The following is a 22,947-nucleotide window of genomic DNA, read 5'->3' on the forward strand; positions in this document are numbered from 1 at the left end:
GTTATGTCCTAAAAATTATATAAAAAAAGTAGTAGTATATATTTAAAAATGAATGCTATATGCAAAGCAAATATGTACTTAAATTTAGTGTTGTAGGACTATAGCTATAATTAAGACAATAAATATGTGGAAATTTGTATATTCAAGATATTCTGTATTGATGATGATAATAGAACATGTAATATGTAAATGAAACAGTTGGAAATGACTGGAAATAACTTAGTACGTTTGTTGCATACATAAAATGTCTCAAGTATGTGCCTATTATATTACTTTTTAATGGTTAATAGCATTATTAAATATCATTTAAGTCGTGACAATATAAAATAGTAAATTGTAAAATAGAATAGATTAAAATTCAATTAAAATGTACTGTTCTATAAAATTTATAATATTAATAATAGCTAGTAAGTTCAATTATGTTCATACTATTTTATTATATTATTTATAGCTAAAAATAGAATATATTTTTAGTACCAATTATTGCTGGACATTTTGGATACAATAAATGTGGTATGTAATAATTTCTAATATTTTTTATAATATTTTCATTTTACATAAATATAATATTTCAGATCAAAACACATGGATTCAAAATTTTAAATTATGTGGCGGAAAATTACAATCTCCAATACATATATCATCATTCAAATCAATACCTCTTCCTTTGCCAGCACTTGAAACAATTGGTTATCATGATTTTCTCCCGAATCCATTATATTTAAAAAACAATGGCCATTCAGGTATTATGATTTTATATAAAATAATAAATGACAATAGATTATATTTAATTGTAATAAATTTTTTTTTAGTTGTAATAAATATAAATAATCATTTTGAAAAAAGATTACCTTATATATTTGGGGGTTCACTTAATGTGAATCAAGAATATGAAATAGATCATTTACATTTTCATTGGGGTGCAAAAAATAACAAAGGATCTGAGCATATTTTAAATGGTGTTAGGTAAAATATGAAAAAAAATACGAGTTTGATCATTATTTATTTAATTTTTTTATTTTTCTCTTTTAGATATCCTATGGAAATGCATATAGTTCATAAAAATAAAATTTATTCAAATTTATCTAATGCATTAAATTATAAAGATAGTCTTGTAGTTTTAGGGATTTTTTTTCAAGTAAGTTTTTAAAAAAAAATTCTTTTTTTGAGTATTAAATTATTTTATTTAAAGATTACATTTAGTTACAGGAAAAAGACAACAAAAAGTTATATTCCATTGTAAATCATTTATTCAGTGTGCAACAATTAAATAAAGAAGTAAAATTAAATATGTCTATAACCTTGGCTTCATTATTACCTAAAAATATAGATATATTTTATACTTATAAGGGCTCATTAACTACACCTCCATGTAATGAAGTAGTAACATGGATAATTTTTCCAAAGCCAGTACCAATATCTTTCACACAGGTATTTTAATATATTGCAATTAATATTTATTGATATTTTATTATTAATTTATTTTTTTGATTAAAAATCTGTTTGCAGCTAAATAAATTTAGATTACTTTGTAATGGAGAAGGTACATTAGCTAATAATTACAGAAAATTGCAACAAATAGGACTTAGAAAAGTATATGTTAGAAACTTAAATCCATCTTTAATTGAAAAATATAATAAAACGATTTTTAATGTTATGAATTTGGAATGGTTTTGGCATTAAATATAATTTTACACTATAAGAAATAAAATATATTACTATTATAGAAATGATATTATAACAATAATACTATAGAATTATTATTAAATAATTATTATAAACAAAAATAAAATATTTATATTTAAAAAATTAAATTAAAATTTTAAATTTATTCAATTTTAAGAATTAAATATTCGAATAAAAAAATAATATGTATTATTATGTATTATATTGTATAAAATAAAATGACTAAACAAGAAATAATGTTTCTTTATTATATGATGAAATGTAAGTTTTATAAATTTTATTCTTTCCAATTTCAAATTAAACGAGCGAACATTTTTGCGATGTTTTTGTCATGTTATTAATGATTAATCATCATTTAAAATAAAGTGAAATATAGCATAATGTTTAAAACTAGAATTTAGTTAATAAAGATTTTTAACTAGACATAAAGATATAGAATATTAATTATTAGTACAAATAACTAGAATATGAAGATAGAGTTGGTGAAATCAAATACATTGCAGATGGCATTGATAATGTCACATTTCTACACAATGTTGTCTTCTGAATTACAAAAAACTTAAAATTAGTTGGTAATTCGATATAAACCAGATTTCAATTTTAAAAAATTAGATTCAGTGCGTGACAGTGTATTATTTTAACAGAAATTCGAATTGTCTGACAATATAACAAATAGTAATAAATAAGTTTTGCAGTGATAATTATAGCAATTGAGACTACGGATTATTTTTTTTTTATTTGTATGCTATTCAAATCCATTTCTGCGCGGCATATACGAATTACTTAGAGATTAATTGCTAAAGGTTATGCGGTATTTTTTTTATCGATCGATTTTACTTTTATGCGTCAATCACTCATTATTTGATGTTGATGTAATGCACGAAAATTTACCTTAAATTCACATTGTCATTCATTTTTCGTATATTTTTAAACCTTTTATTTTCTGAAAATAAAAATTGAAAATGGTCTTTGAATCGATCGTTGCTGAACTTTTAAATAAAATATTAGGGGAGTATATTCAAAATTTGGATCATACGCAATTAAAATTGAGTTTATGGGGAGGTAAGCATTTACAAATTGTTCTGAAAATACTATGTATTTTATGTATGATATATTTCAATTACAAAGAACACAACTTCTAATTGAATCACAATTGATGTTCAAGAAAATTAAAAAAAATAAACATAATAATTTATACTTGATAATATATAATATATAGTATAATATATTTTATAAATACACACACACATACACACATATATATTATTAGTAAATCAATATGATATCATATCTATTTATATTACTATTTTTTTAAGGAATTCTTTATCGCTTATGAAACATATATATAATACAATTATGAATAAAATATACATATATCAAAATGTATTCTGTAATATAATAAAACTTATTTTAATAAAATTAAAACAAATTTATATCATCTTTGGTGCTATTTTATTGAAAAAAAACTTTTTGTTGGATATTAATTATTTTTTAGGATTTCAAATATACACATATTATGTATATAAAATTTTATTTTTTTATATCATATATAAATATAAATATTATTAATATAATAAAAATATATTTATAATATTTAAAATATAATATTTATACAGTTATAATATTATATTTTTTTTTTATAAATCTTACTAAATCAAATTTTGCAATTTATTTTTATACATGTTATAATTCATATTGTTAGTAGAAATTTATAGTCAAAAATTATTAATTATTATTATTTAGTAATAAATAAGAAACAAAACTTTTATTTTTATTATCTATTTATATTTTATATATATATATATTTTTAAATAAAAATATATTCTTTATTTTTGTGAAAGCAATAAAGACAATCTATTATATTTTTCTTTTTAGGAGATGTAGTATTAACAGACTTATTAATAAAAGAAACTGCATTAGATGTATTGAATTTACCTATTAGATTGGAATATGGAAGATTAGGTTTGTAAATCAAATATGCATATTTCTTTAATAATACAGAATTAATATAGTCTGTATTTTTACCTTTCTTCAGGGAAACTTATATTAAAGATACCATTTAAAGATATGTGGAATGGACAGATTGATGCTATAGTTGAAGAATTATATTTACTTATAGTACCTTCAAGTCAAATTGCATATGATGCAGAAAAGGAAGAAAAAATACAGCTCGAAGCAAAGCATGCAGCACTTGCAAGAATTGAGAAAAAAAAACAATTAGCAGATATTAAATGTAATAACATTTTTTACTTGATAATTTAACATTTATGATTTTCTATTTTTCTTTTAAATAATAGTTACAATTATTTTACTTTAATTATATTTTTAAATAAATTTTTAGCACAAGAGAAACTAGATGATTCAATGGTTGAAAAACTCATTGCTCGAATGATTAAGAATATTCATATTGAAATTAAAAAGATACATGTGAGATATGAAGATCATACTTCATTTAAAGATCATCCTTTTTCTGTTGGTTTTACATTGAATATATTTACCTTAGAAAGTTGTACTGATACTTGGGAAATAAATAATTTAAAAGATATGTATGCTATTCCACAAATTTATAAGGTAAGTTAATAATAAAACTTATAAAAAATATAAGAAATATAGTAAAGGAAATATTTTTTAAAATAAAAAATATTTTTCTTTTAGTTATGCACATTAGATGGTTTAGCAGTATATCTTAATACAACTATAGAACAATTTAGTCATATACAATCAAAATATTCAGACCTATTTTATAGTGGAATTGCAACTATAGATTATAATCCACCTGGTTATCAATACTGTAAGAAAATATAATTTGAAACAATATAAAAATAGATACTAGTATTATTAGATTTATTAATTCCTTCATTTAAATTTTATAATTAAACATTTTTTATAATTATTTAGTATTGGGTCCAATAAATGTCAATGCAAAATTAAAATTAAATCCAAAGCCAGAAACAGATGGAAGTAATTATAAAATTCCTAAAGTATGGTTAGACATGGAAATGCAAAAATTGAGAGTAGGATTAGCAAAAAAACAATATCATACTCTTGTTCAATTAGGAGAAGGTTTAGATCAAGCTCAAAAAGCTGCACCATATAGAAAGTATAGACCAAATTTAACATCATATAGAGGATATTATAAACAATGGTAATAAATTATAATAAATTATTAATTTTTTTGAAAAATAACTTTATATAATAAATTGTATAATAAGTATATATTTTATAATAACTTATATTATAACTTATATAATAAGTTATTATTTTTAGGTGGAAATTTGCATATATTTGTGTCTTAGAAGAAACAGTACGTAGAAAACGTAGAAATTGGGATTGGAATCATATGAAAAAACATCGTGATATGTGTCGCTCTTATGCTGAAGCATATAAAATGAAATTGACAACTAAGAAAATTCCACAGGAAATAGAAGAACTTCTTACTGAATGTGAAAAGAAATTAGATATTTTTAATTTAGTCATTATTAGACAAAAAATTGAAATGGAAGTTAGTTAATGAAAATTTTTAATTGATAAAAATATATATTCTATATTTTAATATTAATTAATAAATTACTTTTTAATTTGTACTCTATAGGTAGAAAAATTAGTGGAAAAAGAAAAAACTTTAAAAGCAAAACGTGGTTGGTTTGGTTTTTTGTGGTCCAATACACAGATAGAGGAAACAGAAGAGTTAAATTCTGCAGCTGCTATAAGTAATAATTTTAAATTCTTGTATATTATTTTAAAATATTATATAATGTAATTAATTTTTTTATTTTTATAAATGTATTTATTTTAGTGCGAAAATTTGAAGAAGCAATGACACCACAAGAGAAAGAAAAATTGTATAGAGCAATTGATTATCAAGAAAATGGTGTACCAGTTCATTATCCCGAAACATATGAAATGATAAATACGCGATTTCTTTTATACGAGTTACAAATTATAATTTTAGATACAGATAAAGAATATCCTTGTATTATAGATCTTCAATTACATAGTGTTGAAGCTTGCTTCAAATCAAGACCATCTGCTAATGCCATTTTGTATATATGTTTTATTTTTATTATAAAAATTTTAATTTTAAAATTTTAACATTGTAATATTTAATTTTTTATAGAGTCACAGCATCAATTAATGAGATGAAATTATTAGGAACAAAACAAGATGATTATATTCCTTCACTTTTCAATTCGCATCAGCATGGCACAAATAATGTTTTAATTTCTGTATCGTATGAAAAGAATCCTCTTGATAAATTATGTGGTGATCGTATCATAGTAAAATCGAAATCTGTAGATATTATTTATGATGCACAAACTGTAATAGAATTAATTAACTTATTTAAAGTACAAAATTCATCAACTTTGTACAAGTAAGAATATTATATTTTGTATTATTTTTATCAATTACTTATAAAATACTTCAATAATTAATTTTTCTACATTTAGCCTTCAAGCAGCTGCTGCAGAACAATTAGAAGGTTTAAAAGAAATGTCGGCTTTAGGTTTAGAACATGCTATTCAAAAACATTCGGTATTAGATATACAGGTAAAAATTAATTTTATAATATAATTGTATATTCATTATAAAGATAGAATTTAATATATATTAATATTTAATAGGTTAATATGCAAGCTTCTCAATTAATCATACCACATGATGGAAGATATAATAGCACAAAATCATTGTTAATTATTGATCTTGGTAGTTTACAAATACATTCTCTTGAAAAACCAAAAGACGTTAAGACACATGTAACTGTTAAACAATTAATTAGCATGGGTAAAACTGAAGAAGATGTGTTATTGCATCTTAGAGAACATAGTTATGACAAATTTGTTTTAAAGATAGTTGATTTTCAAGTATGTACTTTTAATATTTTAAATATAAAATGTATAAGTATTGGTATAAAAATTATATAATATTATATAGGTATTAGTTTCATTACCGGGTGAAGAGTGGCGCACAGTTTTATCAAATATAGATGATTCTATGACATTATTACATCCAACAACACTTGAAATTCAATTTCACAAATGTTTAGTAACGGATGATCCTTTACTTCCAAAATTTAGGCTGATAGGACAATTACCATCTGTTGTTATTAATATAACAGGTATCTTTCAGAATAAAATATTTTTGAATTATTAGCATCTTAATAATAATATAAATATAATCTTTTTTTTAAATTTTTTTTTAGATATTCGTTTATTACAAGCTCTTTCTATTGCTCAGAGCATACCATTTCCAAAAGAAGAAGAACCAATGGAACTTTACAAATTATCTTTGGTATATTATAAATATAATTTTTCTATATTTATTAAATATTATTTTATTAAATATTATATTTTAATTATAAAATATTTGTTTAGAGTAAATCTGTTTCACAATTATCTTTGCTGAAAGATTTAACTACTACTATTGCTGAAAAAAAAAAAATAGAAGATTCTATTGTGACTCCAATTAAACAAACAACTGATATGGAAATGAGATTTGAAATGAAAGGTAACATAATGTTTTATAAATAATGAAGTACTTAATTAATAATTGCATTATTTATTATAGAATTTGCAATACAAATTTCATCTCAAAAAGACAATGAAATAATACCGTTTATGAAATTCGAAATATTACAATTAGAAGCTGAAATGTTACAACGAACTTATGATAAGGAAATATTATTAAGATTAGGCGGAATTCAAATAAAACAACACTACAATCAAAGAGAAATATTTATGGTAAACACTCCTATGCTTTCTGGTAGAGATGAATATTTGATAACAGTGCAATATATAAATGTAAGTAAATAATTTTTTTAATTTATCAAAAAATAAATTATTCGTAAAATATAAATTAACATATTCATTTTTAAGGTAAATAAGCGATCTCCAGAATTTAAAACAAAACATGGATCTGTTCTTCAACTATTAAAATTAGAATTTACAACATTAGACATTTGGCTGCATCAAGAAGCTTTAATAAATCTTCTTCAATTTATATCATATATTCAGGTGATTTAAATTCAGTATATAGAGAAATTTAAATTTTATTCTTTTGCATTTAAATTATAGGATCAAATGAATGCTATAGCAAATAGTAAACTTGAAAAAGAACCTTATATGCGTCCACGACTTACTCATTTGGTTTCCATTCAAGAAGAAACTACTACATTTTTGAAAGAACAAATTCACAAACAAAGACTTAAATCAATGATGCGTAAGTATATTTCTATTATATTTCTCTATTTTTAAAATTTGAATTATAATTTATAATTATATACGAATTTAGGTCGTAGAAAAACAGTCATTGAACATATAGATTTAAAGATACAAGCAAAAGTTGGAACTATCTGTATGAAGATAACTAGCGATTGTAGAGAAATTACTGCATTTTATATCGATGGTATCAGCGCCGGATATATAATGAAATCTTCACATTCGCAAGCAAATGTAAATTTATCTTCTATTAATATTAAAGATCTTAATGTAGCATCAGCTTATAGAAATGTAAGTCAATTTTTATATATACTTGGTATGAAATTAATATAATTAATTTATTATAATATTAATTAATATAACTAATTATATAGATTGTATCTGTAACAGAAAATACCGAATCTTTACAAATTCAAGCTATAATTTACAATGTTGAACCATCAGAAATTGATAAAAATAATATGTCCATTACGGTTGTTATGGGTTGTTATCGTATTGTTTTCTTGAATATGTTTGTTACCAGTATAATGGTAAACAAAATCTTTATATATAATATCTTAATAATAAATAGTTAATAAATATTTAAATAATTAAAGTATACTTGATCTTTTAGAGCTTTTTAAATAATTTTCAAGCAGCTCAACAAGCTATAAAAGAAGCATCAGCAGCAGCCGCAGAAGCCGCGAAGATAAATATTAAAGATGCTAGAAAAAGTGCAACACGTATTGGACTTGCAATAAAAATTAAGGTATAAAATATAAAGTATAAAAATTTGAAATATTATAATTAAATATTAAATTTTTTAAATTGTATAATAGGCTCCAGTTATATATGTACCAATGCATTCAACAAGTGACCATTGTTTAACATTAGATATGGGTAATCTTACTATATGTAATATTTTTAAGAAATTAGAAATTACAAATGAAGTTGGAGATTTTCCTATTGTTGATGAAATGAGAATCGAATTACAAAATTTTAAGTTATCTCGGTAAGATTAATTATTTACAGAATATAACAACAATTATTAATTTTGATAATCGCAAATATTTAGTATATTATTTTTATAATAGGGTGAGATTGAATATAGAAAAATTTGTAGTTCAAAATGAAATATTGCTATTAGAACCAGTTAGTTTTACATTACTCATTAAACGTAATTTATCCAGTGCTTGGTTTACCTCTATACCAGACATTGATATGTCTGGTAGATTAAATAAAATTAATATATTGATAAGTAAAGAAGATTACGTAACAGCAATGAAAGTGTTAGAAAAAAATTTGGGCGAAACTGTTGAAGATAAAAAATTTACAGCAAGTGTTAATAAAAAAAAAGTTGAAATAGAAGTTTTACATCATCGACCTGGTAGATATGAATAATTTATTTTGTTTATAATTAATTAATGAACAAAATAATTATAAAGTAATTGTGTTTTTTGAACAGATAAGTTTGTAACTATTGCAGAAGATTCAGAAGATTCAGATTTACAAGAACAAGTACATATACACACATCCATTAAATTTGAATTTGTTATGGATAGTCTTGTAATTACTTTATTTACGGGAGGTTCAAAAACGGTAATTTCAATAATTATTTCGAAACAATTTTTTGATACTATTGCATATATATATATATATATATATTATAAATTATCTAATTAAATTGTAGTTGCAATCACAAAATTCTCTACTTCATTTGCCAGAAAATGGCTTAGCTAAATTTTGTTTAACGCATTTTGCATTGAAAGGTCGAATATTTGCCGATGGATTAATGGCAACTTCGATTCTTCTTATGAATTGTACTTTAGATGACATTCGTCAAAGTAGACAAGGTTCATTTATTAGAATTATGGAACGAATAACAACGGTATCTTCCATGAATAATGTAGAAGAAGAATCAAAACCTGTTCGTAGTATGTTAGATATGACTATTAGACAAAGTTCAAATGATACATTTGGTAAGTTAAAAATATATATTTCTTGATTGATAAAAAATATATCTTTATTTTTTATTTAATATATCTTTATTAAATATTTTTATATATAAATTATTTCGTTCATTAAACTTTATTTTTATTAAATTTTGTTTTCAGTTGATATTCGAGTATTTTCATTTAGTATAATCGTATCACTTGATTATCTAATGAAAATAAAAGATTTTTTCGCGATTGATAATTCATCAAATAAACCAGTAACTCAACATGTAAAAAGCTATAGTGAACCAATAGTTAAAAAAAAACAAATTGTATCACCAACTAAAAGAATGTTTACAATTAATATACATATTGAAAAGCCTGATATTATACTATTGGAAGATATGGATGATATAAATTCTAATTGTATAATACTAAATGTAATATTTATTCTCTATTTTTTCTTTTTTTTATTATAATATAATATATATTATATATTTTTTTTTATCTAAATATTTTATTTTATATAGACTGAATTATTGTTAAAAGTACGTTTGATGGATGAACATCAAGTAATAACAGGCACCATAAAAGATTTGTCAATTTTAGCTGGTATATATAATCCTGTAAGAAGAAGTGATTGGATATATCAGGTAAAAATTATATATTTTATATTCTACTATTTATATATAGTATTAATTTATAATTATAAAAAAAAATTAAAAATTATAAAAAAAAACTATCTTAATTATAAAGGTCTTAAGACCATGTAGTATAAGTGTAGCAGGTTCTACACCAGATGGAAAAGGACTTCATGTTGATATTTGTTGTACAGATATTCATTTATCAGTTTCGCCAGGTAATTCGATAAAATATTAATATACAATGTTTAATAAAATTATTAATTAAATTCGTCATTTATAGGTGTTATAGAAATATTGAATAAAGTAATTCATACTGTTACAAAAACGGAAATAAAAGATCAGGAAATTGTTGTCACTGAACAGAATTATGAAGGATTATGGATTATAACACCATTTGAAGAGAATGATTTTTGGTTTTTAAAAACAGGTAAAATTTATATTTAATATTATAATATTAACTATTATAAAATGTACATATTGAATAATTATTTATTATAAATCTTATTTATTTAATATAATATTTTTTATTTTTTAGAAGTAGGAATAGAAGCTATAGAAGATTTTACATATTCTGATGATGAAGATATTATTTATAAACCACAATTAGCAATAATCTCTGCACCGACAATTCTATTCACATTAGAAGCAGGTGTTGGGAATAAAACATTACCAATGCTTTTACTTCATATTGGTTTCCAAAGTAATATTTATGATTGGAGTACAAAAACTGTAAGATATATTGATTTTAAAAATGATTTTTCTTTTACTATTCATTAAAAAATTGCTTACTTTTAGATGAGTGTAGAATATACAATGTCGGTAATTATGGCATATTATAATAATCAGTTAGCATTATGGGAACCATTAATTGAACCAATAGAGAGAATCAAAAATGAAAAGCGAGTTTCAACACCATGGGAACTAAAAGTTAAAGTAATATATTTCAATTTTTGATGATTAAAATATTATTATATTTTTTTAAATATTTTTATTGTTCTTATTTATATTTTATTTATTTTCACTTTATATCTTAGATTCAATTTAATGATATATCAGCAAATTCTAGAAGTATAAATGCGATCAGCCCTACATCAGACAGTGAAACAGAAGAATTTCATCAAACTCCTAAAATATCTATTGATATTTTATCAACTGTAAGTTAATAAAATATTAATATTTTTTATTTTTTAATTATGTATTTTACATAAAATCTTATAATATTTTATAATAGGAAAATTTGGAAATAACTTTAACGAAAACGTGTCTCGATGTACTAAAACAACTCGGTAATGCATTTTCATCTGCCATGGAAATTACTGGAAAAGTAATGACAAAAAGCGTGGCGCCATATGTACTAAAGAATGAAACTGGTTTAGCAATGATTTTAGATTTAGAGCATAGTCATTTTAAGGTTTATTATTATTAAACTTTTTATGTTCTTAATTTTAGAAATAATATTATAGAATAAAAGATATTTATAAATATATTATTTCAGGTTTTCAAAGATGGATTAAAATTTACAAGTAATAATACTGATTCATATACGGAAGTAATTCTTGAATCTGGTGCATCAGTAGAATTAGTTCCAAGAAATATGAAAACTGTAATACCATTGCTTGAACAATTGAAAAGTGAAACAATTCAAGAAAGAAATGATGATAAATTTATTATTTCGGTAATATATTTAAAGTATAAATTTGTGAATTTTTATTTTTCATATAATTAAAATAATATTGAGCTATTAATATTTCTTGAAGTTTAAAGAAATTCATGGAATCTTAGTAATACCCGTTTTAAGAGCTGACAAAAGATTCTTTTCATTAAAATATCGAAAGGATAGTTCTGAAGAATGGGGTATTGTTTCCGACGTTGTAGTTGATGAAGGAAGTACTATTGTTACTCTTCGAAGTATTTTACAAGTAATCTATATGTCTCTTTTTTTAGTTTTAATAATTGTTTTATAAATAAATGTTTTATAAATATATATTTTTTAGGTGCACAATCATTTTAATCAACCAATATCTGTATATTATATGACTAAACGTGGAAATGAAGTTGAATGTGTAGGAACAGTTGCTCCAGATAGTAAATTGAATCTTCCACTAGATGCTGTATATACTCCAACAAATGTTCACGGATTATTTTTTAGTATTGAAGGGTATAATATATTTTTATATAAATTTTTATATTTTTTCTATTTTTTTTATAAATTTAATCTTTTTTTCTAGATACATGGTTTCAGAACAATTTATTTGGAAAGATCTACAAAAAACAATTAGTATGACAAAACTCTTGAAATGCGAAGCTAGAATAAGACAAGAAATTGTAGAACCATTTTATATAAAGGTAACAAAATTAAATATATTCATTTATTTGTATACACTTAGAAAATTTTTATATTTTATTTTTATTTTTCGAGATTTTACACTATGTAGTACGTGTAATTATTATTCACGATGTTTTCGATTATGTTTAATAGAGATACAATGAAACAGTATATTTAATTATCTTCTTTTTTTCTTGTGCTGTAATCAAACAAAGTTTCGTTAAAAATTATATTATATACATGCTTTTATAAGCAGCAGTTTTTACTTTTAGATGTTTTTCGTGATGATTGTGGTTGGTAGTATTTTATATAATAACAACACTATTGGCTTATTATTGAATGCTATTAACTGGCGATCCGTATTCTCTCGTTTCATTGATTGTATCAAGCATCTTTGCTTGAAAAATTTATCCTCAGAGCACAAAAAATATCTGGAAACACCTATTCAGGTATTATCGTTTTCTTCTAAATTAGTTTGAGAACCAGTTATTATTTAATATACATTGAATATCAACTAAATAAGTATTTGTACAATCGATATTAGATAGTTAATAATTTTATGTGAATGTATTGTAATACAGTAGGATGAGTTAGTTATTATGATACAGATCCTCTATATGTTTGACTGAAAATGATTATTGGCATGGTTTTAGTTACAATTGTTAATTGTGTTATATTAATATAATTACAATATAAAATACAATATAAAAAGGAAAGCAAACAATTTTTATATTAAGTTGAATTCTTTTTAATAAACTTGACAATTTTCATTTTTTAAATTAGAAAAGAAAGTAATTGATTTATTTTATAGAAGTGTCTTTTATTTATTTATAGTATTTTATTTTATTTTAGCATTTATTATTTTATTTATTTCAATAATAAAATTTTTGTATTCTGCATAAAATGATCAAATAGTTATATGTTCAATAGTTTAAATAGTAAAAATTTATATTAGCATTTGATACAATATGTTCATTGCACGTTTTTTTATGTTTTATTTATGTTATAGAACGTATTGTTATGCTTAAATATTAAAAGTATTTATTATTTAGATAATAGTATAAAAAATGATAGAATGAAAGAGTAGAAAAATAATTTCTACATGTAAATTTATATATTTATATATTTTAATAATACATTATAATATTTATAGGTTGTTGGTGAAATAGAACAGGTTTACTTTGAAAATACTTCTCGATATACTATGGCAAGTACCATTTATAATGTTCATTTATATCCATCTATATATTTGAAGAATTTTCTACCTATCAATATTATTATAAATTTACCTGGATCTGTACAAGAGAAACTTTTAGAAGCTGGTACATCTTATCAAATTCCTACAATTGATCCTGGGAAATCTTGTATAATCATAAAAGTAAGTAAATTTCATAATGATTTTCGTACTTACATTTTAATAATTATTTAATTATAATTATATAATTACAGCTACCGAATTATTTAGAAAAAGATTGGTCATGTAAAGGCGAAATATTAGCGAATCCACCAGAATTTTCTGTTTGGTCTTTTGAATCTTTCGACAGTGCACAAAAAGTTATAATGGATTTAGGAATGCATACATCGTATGATCATGGTTCTATTATTATGGCATTATATTGTCCATTTTGGATGTTGAATAAAACAGGCTTAATGTTATCTTATCGTGTAAGTTTCATCAACATCATTTCATTTTTAAAAATTATTTAATTATAATTTTATTTATTTATTTATTTATATTTATAAATATTGTATCTAAATTTATATTTATAAATATTTTAGTATTTTTATTTTTTTGATGAAAATAAATTTTTTATTAAATTATATTATTACTTATATTTTTATTTAGAGAATAGATTAATTATAATCATAATTAATTTGATTAATTATGAATTTATAATATATTTTTTATTTTAAAAATTTTTTATCTGAAATAAAATCTTCATTAAATAAAACTGTTAACTATGTAGTATTATAACATTTTAATATACTATAATATATTACAATATATAAATGATTTTTAGTTGTATTAAGCATGTAACTAATTTTTATACAATGCTTGATTTATATTTTATGCCATATATAATTGCTATGTTAGATTACACATGCTGGAAGTAGTATAATGTTGCAAATTTTTAATCTTCTGTGATCATATCTTATTCAATACATTATTTTACAGAAATCAAGTAAGGGTGGCAAAGAACACTCAAGTCCAATCAAGGTAGTGATTTCATGTTACAGTATTTTTCATGCTTTGGACATAATATTAATTATATAATTTTTATCATGTAATGGTGGCTGTATTTCTCAATGTATAAAATTTATTTCATAATTTCAGAGTTATGTTAACAAGAATATTCTTAAATTCAATTCAAAAATTGGAATTTTTTAATTTATTTGTTTTATTTATCATATTTATTTAATATAATGAAATATTAGCATGGACAAAAATTTAAAAATAGCTTTTCAATTTAAACTTTTATTTATATAGATAACTCTTATGAATATAAATATTAAAAGATTATTTCATACATAATTTAAAAAAAAAAGCTAATTTCTTTGTTAACAAAATGAAAATATATAAAAAGATATCTTTCAGAATTTGGTTTGTGTGAAATCTCATCAACCACGTGTAGAATACAGGATGAAGAAAACACGTTCGGTGATATATTGATTTTATTTTATATTGATAATGATTTAATTTTGCAAATTGTGAAAGAATTATAAAAAAAATATGTATTATTTTATTCAACTAACTATATCTGTGTTTATATATTAAATCTTTTACATTTTTCTACATATTATTATCAATGCTTTATTAACAGCATATTGCTAATTTTTGTTTTTCTATTAAAAAATATAATTATTTATTAATAATGAATAGCATACACTTCAAAAAATTAACCAAGAAATATTTTCAGCTCCATTCATGTTTAATTCTTTTTATTAGTTGGCTTTTTGTGGCATTATTATAATTTTGCAACATTACGCATACTTTTTCATGCTATAAATAAGATATTATTGCTTATACATATATATATGTATATTTGTTACTAAATGTGTACAAAGTAGTGATTGCTATAAAACTAAATAATATTTGTAGAAATAACATAACAATTTGATATCATAGAAAATTAATTATTTGTATATTAATTCAATGAATTTTTATAAATTCATTAAAAGAAATAAATATATAATATGAAGAGAAAATGCAAAAATTTAGATTTTGTTTATTACAATAAATAAGCAAAATTATAAAATAAAATTACTTGTTGTAGTTAAAGTAGTTTATTGTAATTTCTCACATAATGATATAATCTGACATAATAACATAAATATATTGAAAAATGCAATTGCATTTTTTGTGCACAATATATTTAGATTATTGAAATATAATATTAATGTTGACATAAAAATTTAATCATATACATATTTTCAGAGTGGAGAAGATTATCTAAATGTATTATATCATCCAGAGAATTTTAAGGGACCAATATTATTCTCATTTCGCTCTAAAGTATTCTTTGGTAAAAAAAAGGCAATGATTAGAGTGGAAGATGGTGAATGGTCTGATAAATTTCCTATAGATGTTGCAGGAAGTGATGGAGTAGTTACTTGTAAATATAATGGTCTAACATACCAAGTCAGTATTATTTTCTATTTTTCTTATAATTTCATTATTTACTCATTTTATATTAATGTTTTTTTATAAATTACAGATTGGAGTTCATAATCAGTTAACTTATAATTCTTTAACAAAACAGATTACATTTACTCCATATTATGTGTTGATAAATAATTCTGATTACCTTATTGAATGTCAAGAGGGTAATAGACCAGCTGATCCTATGATTAAGGTAATTATAAGTTTTTTTAATTATATTAAATAGTTATTTAACAATTGTTAATTATATTTTATATGATATATTTCACTTAAATATAATTTTTTATTATTTATAGGTTCCTCCTAGAGAATGTACAGCTTTTTGGCCTCGCTCTGATCATGAGCAAAAACTTTTAAAAGCTAGAATTGCAGGTGATCTCGAAAAAACTGTATCATTTATTTATACAGAAAGTCATACAACTTTATTGAAATTAAATAATAAGGTTTGATAATTTTACTTTTTTTTTTAATAAATAATTTATATATTTTTATAATTTTTATTGTTTAATAGTATGGAGGAATCAACGTAGATATACAAATAAGCGAAGGCGGAATTTACATTTCCTTATCTGTTTATAATCATGGAAATGCTCCAGCATTAATTATTAATCATACTCCACACACTATCAATTTTTGGGAAAAGGGTTCACTAAATATCAGGTATTATTCAATCAATTATTTAAAAAAATTATTGTTATTAATTTTATAATATAAATTATTTCACAGATCTATACAAACATATAATAAAATGTTTTATACTTGGGAAAATCCTGCAGGACCGCGAAAATTGATTTGGGAAGATAGCAGTAAAAAAGAAATTGAAGAAACTCTTCGAAAAGTAAATATTTAATATTTTATTAGATAATTATTATTATTAATTAATAATTATTTAATTAAATTTATTAATTTTTTTCTAATTTAATAATGTTAAAAATCTATTTCTTAGGATACATTAGGAATTTTTCATTTGCCAGATTTGGAAGAACAAGTATTTTATGTATCATTTTTAGATGGTACACAACGAGTATTATTATTTACATCAAATATGAAAATTGCGGAAGATTGTCAACTATCTGATGATTTTGAAGTTATAGAACAGGAAGTGTTAATAAATATTCACGGAGTTGGTCTTTCACTTGTTAATAATATCACAAGATCTGAATTGTTATATATGTGTATTGCCAGGTATATTATTAATATTTGTGATTCATATTTTATATATAATTTATATTTTTATAACAATTTATTGTCATGCTTTTTATTATTATTATTTTTTAGTTCTGGAATTATATGGGAAATCCGTAAATCTAGTAATCATCGATGGCGTAGTCTTACCACAAGAGAAGTAAATCTTATAGAAGAAGGCTATCAGAAATATATGCGCGAATTACAAGTAGGAAAAGATCCGATGCAAAAAGTGATACTTGAACCAAAATTAGAAGTAATAAAAATAATTTCATTTTCAATTTTATAATACGTATATTTTTTATATTATTTTATATTAATACATATATTTTTATATTATATTTTTATATATTATCTTCTATTCTCAAATTAATTTCAATTTTAGGTTGATTATTTAAATATGGAAATGTTGAAACCAAATCGCCGTTATCTACGAAGAACTTTCCAAACTGGTTTATGGTTGCAATACCGTACTTCAGTACATCAAGTGCAGTTACATGCAAAAATTAATAGATTGCAAATTGATAATCAACTTGCAGATTGTATTTTCCCAGTTATATTGGCTCCAGTTCCACCTCCAAAGAGTGTTACAAATGCTGGTAAATTTTTATATTCAATCATTCATAAAAAATGAAAATATTATATAAATTATATATATTATATAATATGTATGATTATATATACATATATAAAAGGATATTAATATTAATATTCATGATAAAATATATTTTATATGATTCTAAAGATTAAAACAAATACAAAAGTTGTTGATTAAAATTTATTTTTTAAATTATAAGCAATTCAAATTTGCATTAGTAAAGCAAGATGCAGATAAATTAAGACAATTTTCGATCAATTTCCATCATATTGATACTTCGTTTTATTTGTGAATTCAATATGAATTTAAATTCTTTATAATCATAAAAATTAATTAATATTTTTATATATCACTTTTATGTTTATTTTAATTTAGAATTTAATCTTTTTAAAAGTGTAAATGAATATATAAGATATAAATATATATATATGTATAAATACATATTAAATTATTTTTTAACAGTTGAAATGAAACCATTTGCTGAACTTAGTATGATTAAACGATTACTTGTACACAGTAATGTACAGCAATTCCGGTATTTTAAAGTTCTTATACAAGAATTTCATGTGAAAGTAGATATTGTATTTATTAATGCGATTATGGGATTACTTGAAACAAATGAAATGAATGATGTAGAAGAAGTAAGTTTTATTAATAAATAATATATATAATATATAAAATTTTAAAATATTATAATAATTGTTTTTTTATAATTTAGAACAAGCTATTCAAATTAGATGTAAAACTTGTTGATGAACCTTTAATGTATCATGTCAGATTAATTACTACGGCCGAACAGAAAAATTTCTTCGATCTTCTTCATTTTTCTCCATTAAAGGTTTTTTTTGTAATTTAAATTAATCATAATTGTATTTTATTGATGTTATATTTTTATAATTATTATAATTTTTTCAGATTCATATAAGTTTTTCAATGACTGGTGGTAATAGCGGGCCTTCTGCAATGCCTCATGTATTAAACGTATTACTACAAGGAATAGGAGTTACATTAACAGATATTCACGATATTGTCTTCAAGTATTCAAAATTAAATTTTAATTTATATTAATAAAATTAAATTTGTATTAATAAAATTTTAATTCTGTATTAGTATAAACTATATATATATATATATAAATATTTTTTATTTTTACAGATTAGCATATTTTGAAAGAGAATATATTTTTATGACTCATAAACAACTCATTCATGAAGCAACATTACATTATGTAGGACAAGCAATTAAGCAAGCTTATGTTCTTGTTTTGGGACTCGATGTAATAGGAAATCCATATGGCCTTGTGGTGGGTACCATGAAAGGCATTGAAGATTTATTCTATGAACCTTTCCATGGTGCCATTCAAGGACCTGGAGAATTCGCAGAAGGTTTGATTCTTGGTGTGAGAAGCATGGTAGGTCATACTGTTGGAGGAATGGCAGGAGCTGTTTCTAAAATAACTGGAGCTATGGGTATGTTTTAGAAATTGTAGTTTTGAAAGTGTATTAAAATATATGTGAATACGAAACGTATTAATCAATCGCATAATCAAACTTAATAGCATGTTTCTTTTTTCTTTTCTTTATATGTTACTTTGCTTGCCTATAATATTATGATTATCTCTTCGCAAGTTCTATATTTTTATTAAAAAGTCGAAGCTTTAATTTCTTAATATGAATTATAAAATAAAAAATATTAAGATATAAAAATATGTATATATGTACAATAATTTATAATATCTCATATATTTTTATTAACTATATGTATTAATTATATATATTATTTTTTTATATTAACTATATACATATATGTACATATATATGCTATACATATATAATAGAAATATATGATTATAAATATATGCATATATATTATGTACTATACTATATATATATATATATATATATACGGTTTTATTTATTATACATATATTTAAATACACATAAATTAAAAACTTTTAGTATGTTTACAATTTGAATTCTTATTTTATTCTAAATATTATTATATTTTTTTAAACATTACATTATTTAGGCAAAGGTATAGCTGCTTTAACATTTGATAAAGATTATCAAAGAAAACGACAAGAACAGCTTAACATACAACCAGCTACTTTACAAGAAGGTCTTGCTCGTAGTGGCAAAGGTTTAGTAATGGTAAGTGAAAATCAGAAATAGAAATTAATATAATTGGGAAGAAATTAGTGTGATCAAAAATGAATTTATGGTTTTTAGGGTGTTTTTGATGGTGTAACTGGTGTTGTAATGAAACCTATATCAGGTGCCAAAGAAGAAGGTGTGGAAGGATTCTTTAAAGGATTTGGAAAAGGAATGGTTGGCCTTGTTACTAGACCAACTGCTGGAGTTATAGATTTTGCTAGTGGTTCATTTGATGCAGTGAAACGGTATAAAAAATAATATTTATGAAATTATATAAATTACAATTTTTATTTCAAGTATAAAAATAATTTAAATTATTCATATTAATTTTTTTTCAGTGCAACTGAATTGAATGAAGAAGTAAAAAAAGTAAGGCCATGTAGATTTTTACAACCTGATAATTTAGTTAGACCATATGTTAGAGAGCATGCTGAAGGACATAAAATTTTAAATGTAAGTATTTAATATTTTTTTCTTATCTAATATTTCTTAATATTTAAATGTTGTAATATGAAAATGTTTCTTAATAGGAATTGGAAAAAGGAAAATATTCAAATACTGATATTTATTTTTATCACTTATACATTAATAAAGATGTATTATTGCTTACTGATAAGAGAATAGCATATTTAGAGCATAGTGACTTATTCGGTGGATGGCGGGTCAGTATTTTTTTTAAATATTATATTTTTGTAAATTAAATATAAAATATTTTTAAAAAAAAGTAAATATTTTATTGTTTTTTATACAGGTACATTGGACTCACACATGGCAAGAAATAAGCGAACTACCGAAATTAGTGGATAAAGGTGTACAGATATTTATTAAAGATACTAGTAAAAAAAAAAAATTAGGCTTATTTGGTAATGCAGATCAATCAAAAATAATTTTAATATCTGATTATAATATAAGACAAGTAAGTTATATAATTGAAAAATAATATATATATTATATATATTTTATATATTATATATATTAATATATATTTTTATATTTAAAAAATATAATCTTTTAATTATTTAAAAAAATAAGTAATATTTTTTTTATAAATTTTTCAGCTTCTATGTAACAAAATACAACAGCAAATTAATCAATGCGGATTATAATGTCAGAAACTATATATTAATACTTAATATAATTAATTAATTAAACTGATAGTGCCTAGGCTTCATAAATTTTGATTAGCTTTGCAAACTGAATTTCATAAATTCTATATATTCGTATATATTATAAAAAAGATTTTTACAAATGCTATTTACAAGACTGATATTTAATCAGAATCAGCCAACAGCAAACAAATCAATATATTGTTTTATATTTATTACAATCTAATTTTCAGTTTAATTTTATTATTTTATATGATTATCGTTATTTTCAGTAAAATATTTCATTTTATAATTCTATATGTTATTATAACATTAAAAAGACTTCTAATGCTTTTAATTAATGATTACAATTGACATATTTAATATTGTACAAAATAATATAGTATTTATCATTGTTCTTAAACACATTACATCAAATAGTATAATTTATTTTAAAATAATATTTAAAATATATCTAAAGTAAACAAAATACATGTAAAAATATTTGAAAATCAAAACAAAATCTTTCTATCTTATTAATTTGAAACTTATTTATATAAATATATATAAATATAAGATTTAAGCTGATATTTAAATGTCATGTTATATTTTGTGTAAAAATATATGCAAATTTATTTCACGATTAAAATATTTTAATTTCATGTCTTGTAAAATTCTTTCTTGTTTAATATTAGTAAAAATATTAGTAAAAATTCTAAAAACAGATTGCCATTATAAGACAATATCATGTTTTTGTATTCTTTAATATTAAGTTAAAAATTAATTATATATGTATACATATATAAACAGAAATTTAAGCGCACATTGTATGTTCAAAGAATTTCTATGTACCTGTAACTATGTTATTATTTGTGCAGAATGTTTCTAATAACGCATAATTTTTTAATTATATAAAAATTATATAGAAATATATTTTTTTTTAAATATATATTCTTAAAATTTTATATGCATGTAAAATACTTTTCATATTGTTAATATTTTCAATATATTGATAATATTTACATAATTTTTTATTTCAATTATACATATTATACATATTATACCATTTGATCAATTATGATAATTAATCTGGATTGTTATATATTTTTAGAAACACTCTGTATGTTCATAAATAGTACATAATTTTTATTAAAATTGTTCTGCTAAATAATATATTGTTTAATAAAGAAGAAAAAAAAAGCAAAATAGTCCAAAGATAATACACTGTTTTTTAGAGCTTATAAGAAATTTATTATTGTATAATTATAATTATATGTAGTTCATCATTTTAAATTATAATATAATTTAAAATGAATTGTCTAATTAAATTACATTATTGTTAAAAAAAGATATACGTATATTGTTACTATTTTATAAATATATCACTTGTATAAACAAATTACAATAACAAAAAATTAAAGTAACTCTTGCTTTCTATTTCTTTTATCTTATTCAATGATACTAATATTTAAATTTTGTAT

General features: G+C 21.7%; 2 protein-coding genes across 6 annotated transcripts; both read left to right on the top strand.

The window, feature by feature from the left end:
• Nucleotide 1: 1 nt before the first annotated feature.
• Nucleotides 2-1,920, top strand: LOC108004359 (carbonic anhydrase 2). The gene is made up of 7 exons (XM_062077932.1): nt 2-407; nt 475-513; nt 576-743; nt 813-966; nt 1,033-1,138; nt 1,204-1,431; nt 1,510-1,920. The coding sequence occupies exons 1-7, from the start codon at nt 368-370 to the stop codon at nt 1,681-1,683; spliced, it is 909 nt and encodes a 302-aa protein (XP_061933916.1). The 5' UTR covers nt 2-367; the 3' UTR covers nt 1,684-1,920.
• A 34-nt stretch (nt 1,921-1,954) lies between these two features.
• On the top strand, nt 1,955-22,890 carry LOC107996772 (intermembrane lipid transfer protein Vps13). Of its 5 annotated transcripts, XM_062077898.1 has the most exons (60): nt 1,955-2,748; nt 3,562-3,648; nt 3,722-3,919; nt 4,028-4,257; nt 4,342-4,477; nt 4,585-4,831; nt 4,954-5,188; nt 5,279-5,396; nt 5,483-5,729; nt 5,804-6,058; nt 6,135-6,234; nt 6,309-6,548; nt 6,619-6,802; nt 6,887-6,975; nt 7,059-7,191; nt 7,252-7,484; nt 7,560-7,697; nt 7,758-7,902; nt 7,975-8,192; nt 8,276-8,431; nt 8,515-8,649; nt 8,720-8,892; nt 8,975-9,267; nt 9,346-9,479; nt 9,571-9,859; nt 9,995-10,254; nt 10,345-10,467; nt 10,571-10,673; nt 10,739-10,885; nt 10,994-11,187; nt 11,254-11,391; nt 11,493-11,612; nt 11,690-11,869; nt 11,954-12,133; nt 12,216-12,377; nt 12,453-12,616; nt 12,687-12,804; nt 13,057-13,233; nt 13,938-14,162; nt 14,234-14,449; nt 14,961-15,002; nt 15,381-15,443; nt 16,221-16,424; nt 16,501-16,638; nt 16,742-16,888; nt 16,957-17,105; nt 17,172-17,283; nt 17,392-17,630; nt 17,724-17,886; nt 18,016-18,229; nt 18,691-18,869; nt 18,947-19,066; nt 19,144-19,265; nt 19,384-19,697; nt 20,257-20,378; nt 20,457-20,626; nt 20,720-20,834; nt 20,912-21,043; nt 21,133-21,297; nt 21,440-22,890. In XM_062077898.1, the coding sequence occupies exons 1-60, from the start codon at nt 2,649-2,651 to the stop codon at nt 21,485-21,487; spliced, it is 9,978 nt and encodes a 3,325-aa protein (XP_061933882.1). In that variant the 5' UTR covers nt 1,955-2,648; the 3' UTR covers nt 21,488-22,890. The 5 variants fall into 5 exon arrangements, with proteins under 5 accessions (XP_061933882.1, XP_061933883.1, XP_061933885.1 ...); XM_062077899.1 differs by lacking the exon at nt 15,381-15,443; XM_062077901.1 differs by lacking the exon at nt 13,057-13,233.
• The last annotated feature ends 57 nt before the right edge of the window (nt 22,891-22,947 follow it).

Source organism: Apis cerana, linkage group LG8, assembly GCF_029169275.1.
Source record: "Apis cerana isolate GH-2021 linkage group LG8, AcerK_1.0, whole genome shotgun sequence".
NCBI classification, from domain to species: Eukaryota; Metazoa; Arthropoda; class Insecta; order Hymenoptera; family Apidae; genus Apis; species Apis cerana.